This window comes from Micromesistius poutassou (genome assembly GCF_964030765.1).
Source record: "Micromesistius poutassou genome assembly, chromosome: 23".
Taxonomy (NCBI): domain Eukaryota; kingdom Metazoa; phylum Chordata; class Actinopteri; order Gadiformes; family Gadidae; genus Micromesistius; species Micromesistius poutassou.
The window spans coordinates 3,697,341-3,704,840 of record NC_140293.1 but is presented as its reverse complement, the minus strand read 5'-3'; the positions used below and the strand labels follow the sequence as shown (position 1 = coordinate 3,704,840).

The following is a 7,500-nucleotide window of genomic DNA, read 5'->3' as shown; positions in this document are numbered from 1 at the left end:
CTCTCTCCTCACTCACACTTTCACTCACCACTTGCACTAACGTGCCCCGACAAAAACTAAAAGCAAAAATAGTAATGACTTTTCCTCTGAAACCCTTTGGCCTTCAGAACCCTTTGTGTGTGCCAGACTGAATGTTGAATCTAATTGTGTGGTTTTCCTCCCTGCAGCCGGGCCAAAGACATGATAGCCAGCACAGGTAATCTCATCCATCTCCCTATCTTTAAAAAAAAACGAAAGCTAAACTTTGTATGTTTATGAGGAAAATCAGATTGCAATCACTTTCCGGCTGCAAATCTGTATCTATCCATACTGAAACACAATCTTAATCTGCCTAACCAGCTACGTGCCTCTACATTTACCCCACGATAGGATGTATTCGAGCTGGTCGCTTTAACAACGTCTTGTGAGCTTCTCAGAAGGCTGGTGTCGACATTAGTGACACCCACATCATTTCCTTGCAGCACATGCTGCCTATGGGTCATTTGCATCAGCCTTGCTTCACTCTTGCTGTTGTTGTTATTGGATCCGTATTTGTGGACTCTGGCAGATTAAAGGAAACGGTTCTATCTGCCAGGCCAGCCTCCCACGCCTGGCCTCCAAACGTTTTAGGGAATTCAGATAAAAGACGGGACTGGCTCGCCCCGGCGTCCCAACTATGATATCAGCGTCATATTTCTGGGGGGGGGTGTTTACGAGCGCTGGCTAGCAGTTTGAGGCCTCGTTCTCGCAGAGAGTTACGGGCTTCAGTCAGAACCCGTAACGGGAATGCCGTTGGCTGGAAAACGGAATGGCCCATGGCGAAGGCTACGAGGAGAAAGCGAAGCGTCTCCCGAGCGATCACAACGTGCGTTCTGCGGCTTCAAATGAGCACCCTCCGCCCGGCGAGTCGTCTGAGAATAGAAGTTGTGTTTGTATTTGTAGGACGGTTAAATGAGGCCTTGTCGGGGGGTTGTGGAAAAGAGAGAGAGAGAGAGAGAGAGAGAGAGAGAGAGAGAGAGAGAGAGTAGGCCTGCACGGGAGGACACCGCCTGCACGTCGACCCCTCCATGGCCTCACATCTGGGTCATTCAGAGTCCATGACTTTCAGCCACTACACCCTCAGAAGCAATGCCAGGAATATTAATCAACCAATCCTATCTGTGTCTCCCACTGGGAAATAGGACTGCTGTGACTAGTGTGCGTTTGCAGGAATATTGCAGTATTTCACAGCTTTAAAGGTGCGTTGAAGGTGCCGTAGGTACGAATCGAGAGTTGTCTTGCACAGCGCGTTCACCTCAAAACAGATATTCCCAAAATGAATTTCACCCACTAATAGCTGACAGTTACGCTCAAATACTAGCTTTAAAGCCACTGTGGCTCTGAGGTCTAGGGATATGAGATTTTTGTCTTTTAGTTTGTTTGTCGGGGGGTCTGTCAGGGGGTGTGGTCGAGGCTGGCGGTAGGCATCGCTCTGAACACGACAGAGTATTTTGATTGTTGCTTTGGACCAGCTGGTTTCAATAGCACACTATGAATCAAGAAGAAGCTAGGATAGGGTTCCTTCTGTCACGCAGCGTTCCTCTCCTCTCTCTCAAGCAATGTTTTACAGCTCGAAAGATGATGATCATTCATTACTTTTATTTGGCTAACTGTTCAATCTCTCCCTCTCTCCCTATCTCCCTTTCCTTCTCTCCCTCTCTCCCTCTAATTCTCTCTCTTTTTTTCTCACACACACACACACACACACACAGTGAATTCCGGGTCGCGGAGAGGAACATACAGCCAAGGTAAGCCAACCAACGTGTTTGAGACCTGCACATGTATGCTTTGTTCTGTGCCAGGGAAACTGTCAGGAAGACAAAAGCTGGAACTCCAACCCCCGCACGTTTTCGGGTGAACCCGTTTACGTCTCTGTCTACCAAAAGTCCCAGAGAGTCTCTAGTGTATTTTCTTTCAGGCAGTACTTCCTTTAAAAAAAACGAGCAGAGCGTTTCACCAGAGCCTGTTCATGCACATCCCCAAACAGAGTTGACATGCGCCATACGCCCACCTTCTGTATTCACAGAACAGTCCACCAAGATGTTCATCCGCGGCCGCCCCATCACGATGTACATCCCCTCCAACATACAGAACTACGAGGACCTCAGGATGGAGCTGCCCTCCGCCAAGCTGGAGCTGGACTGGGTGTATCCTAACCGGGGTCTTGGCACACATTTAGTCTGTAGAATGGGGACTGCGGTATTGTGTTATGTCCTCAAGAATAGTATTGGGTTCTGTCCCGAGGAATTGCATTGTGGTATTTTGTCAGTTCCCGTCGATCTAGGAGCAATGCTGCCAAGCCAGAGAACATTGTTTTCCTTTTATTCAATACCTCCTTGTAAAGGGGAGGCGGCGGGTAGGACAGTCTCAAGGTTCATATGTCTGACGCCAAGCAGAACGATTATGGGTTTAATTCCCTGTTTGCCTGAAGGCATCCTTTACCAAGGTGTCCCCTCAAGCCCTTAGTAATCCCTTAATAGTGGTAAAACTAAAGGTCTGTGGGCTTTTGGCCGACGAGAAGGAAACAGTAGGCACGCAGAAACCTTGACTCGCTTGCGGCTAACAGCTACGGCTACCGGGGTCGGGATTGCCGTGCCAACCTGTACTTCCTGCCGACGGGCGAGGCGGTGTACTTCAACGCCTGCGTGGTGGTGCTGTACCACATCAACAACCGCACGCAGCGCCACTACCGCAAGCACACCGACTGCGTCCGCTGGTCAGTGCCCCGGGCTCCACCTCCCCTCTGGGGACCGTCAGTGCAATCACAATTTGTTTATTGGTTTATTTATTGGTTGATTTCAGGGACATTTCACACTAATCAACAGTCACACTGTAAGTGAGACAGGGTTAGCCTCAGAGGCTTGTTTGCATCTGTTGGCCCCTGCCGGATATTCAAAAGGCAACCTAAAATTACAAATAAAATGTGTGCATAAACAAAGATTAAAAAACAACATAGGTGACCCAGAAGATACAGTTACACATAGTAAGAACGAATTGACAGACAATGGCAAGCAGACAATAAAACAAGCAGCCAATAAAACACGGCGTACATAAAACATTGTAGAAAAGTGCACAAAACGGTACAACCGGACACATCTACAATAGAACAGTGTTTCCCAGGTACAACGTTTGTTTTCTGTGTTGTTTTAAACCTCGCTGTTCTTTTGAACCGTCTCCTGCAGTCTGACGCTCCATCCCGACAACGTGCGCGTGGCGTCCGGCCAGACGTCCGGTGTGGATAAAGACGGAAAGGTGACTCCGCTGTTCAGAAGTGACAATGACCCAGATCATCATTTACTGTGAAACGTACTGTTTTATATTTACACTTTAATATCTGATCTAATTTTTGTGTTGTATGTGTGTGTGTGTGTGTGTGTGTGTATGTTTGTGCGTGTACGTGTGTGCGTGTATGTGTGTGTGTGTGTGTTGTGCATGTGCGTGTTTTTGAGTGTCTATATGTGTGTTTGTGGGTGTGTGTACCTTTGCATGTGCCTGTTTATGTGCGCATGTGCTTCTTTGTGTGTGTGTGTGTGTGTGTGTTTGCGTGTGTTTCTGCGTGCTTCTGTGTGTGTCTATGTCTGTGTGCATGTGTGTGTCAGCCACTCCAGCCGTGCGTCCACATCTGGGACTCCAACACGCTGGTCACCCTGCAGCTGATTGGCCTGGGCACCTTTGAGAGGGGGGTGGGCTCTGTGGCCTTCTCCATCGCTGTGAGTACAGTCGGCCTCCCACGCCAAATCACTCACTGCTGTTCACTGTGGACTATTATTGTTATTAGCGTTTTCGTTGATCATTTTGCTGTTTATTTTATTTTCATATTATTATAAGAAAGTTAAAATTTAAGAAATCACTTTTTTTCCATGCACATTTGTAATGTTTTATAAACGAAGATCGTGCTTTTTTCGTTTTTGTTTATCCTTTTGCTGTTTATTTTATTTTATTATTATTATAAAGAATTTTTTTTTATGTTTTATAGACGAAGATCACGCTTATTATGAATTCACAGTGTATCTGAAGATCGTGCTTATTCTGCATTCCCAGTGTATCTGTGGACACCTATTGTCACTGTAGGAGTTGTTATCATGGCTCATGTGATCATTATTCACGCGTATGGTAACCCCAGGACGCCGGAGCCGTCCTGTGTGTGATCGACGACTCCAACGAGCACATGATGTCCCTCTGGGACTCCACCAAGGGGACCAAGCACGCCGAGGTCAAGGTACGTCCCCACGCCCGGACAGGCCCCCCTGTGTCCGGGGGTCCGGTGTCCCTCCAGGGACCTCGCTAGGACCACACACGCTCGGAACGAAATCTACGAAAATTACCTCAATACATTAAAACATATATAAAAAATAATAGATTAAATAAATCATAATGTGAAATATATATCTATATATATCTATATATATATATATATAAATTATATTTGTTTTTTGTTTGGGGATAATCTAGGAATTAGATTTTGACTCCATTATTCTGAAAGTGAAAAAGGCTTTAAAAGAGAACAAGCAGTCGTCTTCCATTTCACGGTGGCTTTACCACAGTGGTATTTCTCACTCAGCAGCCCAGCCAGAGACGTCCCGTGACGGCATTAAGAGTCCGCTCAAAGCTGCTCTCAGCCCGGTCTTCTGTAACAGCTGCAGCACACCCTGAGCCCAACAGACCGGCCCACTGTCCCAGCACTCGGCCCGTCAGCCATCTGCATACGTTAACGGATCTGTAGCTCCACGCCCGCAACCGCCGGATGGCCGTGCCGGCGAGCAGGCTAACTATTAGCAACTAGGGTAGCCCCGCCACCGCTGTACGTTCATGTTGAGTTGTCCTTAAGCTTTCATTTAGACGTCGGAACTTCCCGTATAAACAATTTCGGTTTGGTTGCCATGGTGCAATTTCTTTGCTGGCGAATTTGACCGCTGGTGTGTGTGGTGTGTGTGTGTCTGTGTGTGTGTGTGTGTGTGTGTGTGCATGTGGGTGTTTTGGTGTGTGTGAGAGGGTTTTTGTGTGTGTGTTTGTGTGGGTTTGTACACTTGACCGTGTCTATGTGTGTCTTTTGCTTTTGCTCGTGAGTTTAGGTAAATATGCTTATGCCGCAGAAGCATGTGGGTGTGCTGAATGCATAATGTATGCATTTCCTTTCTTTGCTCTGCATACGTTGTTACTCCTATACGTCTGTTTGCTCACTGTTAAGATGGCTCTAGGGACAGTTCCATTATGGTGGTTCGGCGGGGGGAAGGGGGGTGTCCTAATCCCCCCCCCCCGCTATACAAACATATGATTTGATCCAACAGCAGCAGCATAATTATTCAACCCCTCCCTTTCGCCATAGCAATGGAACGGTCCATATTCCACACTATGGCGCAGACATGAATGAGACTTTTGTACCCGAAACGCCGCTTGAAAGGCCTTCTGCTTTTCCACTGGTGTTCTGTCTGGCTGGGGCAGTCCCAGCTAAATTATTATCATTTTACAGGCTCTTCCAATTATAGGACTGTTAGCTATTTTTGATTTGTAATAATGTTAGACTGCAGCCACAGATACAGATGTGGCTTTGAAAGTATGGAGGCATGGGGACACATGCCTTTCTAAATTTAATATTTATCCGTATGTGTGTGTGTGTCTGTGTGCGCATGTATGTGTGTGTGTGTGTGTGTGTGTATGTGTGTGTTTGTGTTTGAGTGTGGATGTGCGTGTGTGTGTGTGTGTGTGTGCATGCTTGTGTGTGTGTGTGTGTGTGCATGCTCGTGCGTGTGTGCGTGTGCGTGTGTGTGTGTGTGTGTGTGCGTGTGCATGCTCGTGCGTGTGTGTGTGTGTGTGTGTGTGTGTGTGTGTGCGTGTGTGTGTGTGTGTGTATGTGTGTGTGTGTGTGCGTGTGTGTGTGTGTGTGTGTGTGTGTATGTGTGTGTGTGTGTGTGTGTGTGTGTGTGTGTGTGTGTGCGTGTGTGTATGTGTGCATGCTTGTGTGTGTGTGTGTGTGTATGTGTGTGTGTGTGTGTGTGTGTGTCTCTTCCAGAGCACCAATGAGGCTGTGTTCGCTGCGGAATTCAACCCGATCGACGGCAGCAACATCATCACCTGCGGAAAGTCCCACGTGTACTTCTGGACCCTGAGCGGCGGGCAGCTCACCAAGAAGCAAGGCATCTTTGGAGTACGACCGCACACGGGAGAACATTCCAGACAGACTTGTTATTATTTTTTCCTCTCCATGAATTCATACCTGCAAAAATTACCCCACATAAAAGTGCAAAAATAAATTTGACAAATATATTTAATAAAACAAATACATCCACTATGGAAACATCTCCAAAAGACTAAGAGCGACACAAAACGTCACTTGGTTGAAATGAATGGCGACGGATGTGGTATCAATTGAAGTATAGTGAGGGATGAAGTACTGGGCCCACCCGTTCAGGGGTCAACCCGTAGCGCAGCAGGACATGTTTACTGAGGTCGCCCAGTGCACCGCTCAACATGGACGTCCCGGAGATTTAGGAAACCGTTTACACTCAGGAAACCATCACCTGGAAAACAGCTCACTGTGACTAAAGCAAAAACATCAACTACACTCCAATTTATTTTAATGGTGTGCAGGTTAACATGACCTTGTTATGATTGGCTTTCCTTTAATGTCTGGGAGTGTGTGTTTGTGTGTGTGTGTGTGTGTGTGTGTGTGTGTGAGGCAGTGGTCTTTAGAAGAAGCATACGGTTACAAATACTGGGCCATTATTACTTCCTTAATATTTCACTTTAACAATCTCTCCTGCAGGACGCCAACACAACGAGCGCACAATCCTTCCCCTCAACACAAATCTTTTATTTTTCCTTTCTTTGTCTCGGAGCAGAAATACAAGAAGCCCAAGTTCATCCAGTGTTTCATCTTCAGCCTGACGGGGGACGTCCTCACCGGGGACTCCGAGGGGAACATCCTGACCTGGGGGAAGTCCGCGGCCGACGTGAAGACGCTGGGGAAAGGAGCCAAAGGTACCTCCCATACCTTCCTGTCTATCGCACTCTAAAATAAAAGGGATAAAACCTTCAAAAATAAATCAAATAAAAGGTAGCGAGCTGGCTTCTACCGCAGGGGTTTCCCCCCAGGGAGGGAGTCTTCTGCTGGGGTACATGAGGGAGACAACCCGGGCAGTGATGGGAGGGGCCCAGCGCAGGTACAGCCAACACTGGGAGACTTTTTGAACAAAGAGGGGGTTTGATTTCCACCGAATAAACACAGAGAGCGGTAGTGGGAAAGGAATTGCAAGAAGGATCCAGGGTCCAAAGTAAATGAGGTCAGACTCAAAAGCAACAACGTAGAATATACCATTCCCAATGGAGATATGAGGGTGACTATAAATAATAATAATAGAGGAGTATAATAGCAGAGGTGAGGCCTTTGAGTTTCCCCTTTTTAACAGTACCAACAATAAATCTTCAAATTCGTAACATTATAGTTTTGCATATATCATCCCAAAGAAATCGTTACTTTAGTTT

At 46.9% G+C, this 7,500-nt stretch overlaps 1 protein-coding gene across 3 annotated transcripts in view; it reads left to right on the top strand.

Moving 5' to 3' along the window:
* The window catches only part of eml3 (EMAP like 3), a 28,737-nt gene that overhangs the window by 15,512 nt on the left and 5,725 nt on the right, over positions 1-7,500 (top strand). For 2 of the 3 annotated variants that reach the window (XM_084487041.1, XM_084487039.1), the window contains exons 6-14: positions 168-196; positions 1,731-1,766; positions 2,045-2,165; positions 2,585-2,734; positions 3,201-3,270; positions 3,618-3,728; positions 4,142-4,237; positions 6,029-6,163; positions 6,858-6,996. In XM_084487041.1, the coding sequence (XP_084343167.1) occupies positions 168-196; positions 1,731-1,766; positions 2,045-2,165; positions 2,585-2,734; positions 3,201-3,270; positions 3,618-3,728; positions 4,142-4,237; positions 6,029-6,163; positions 6,858-6,996 (887 nt within the window). The remainder of the gene's footprint in view (positions 1-167; positions 197-1,730; positions 1,767-2,044; positions 2,166-2,584; positions 2,735-3,200; positions 3,271-3,617; positions 3,729-4,141; positions 4,238-6,028; positions 6,164-6,857; positions 6,997-7,500) is intronic. The other variant, XM_084487040.1, reaches the window with a different exon arrangement.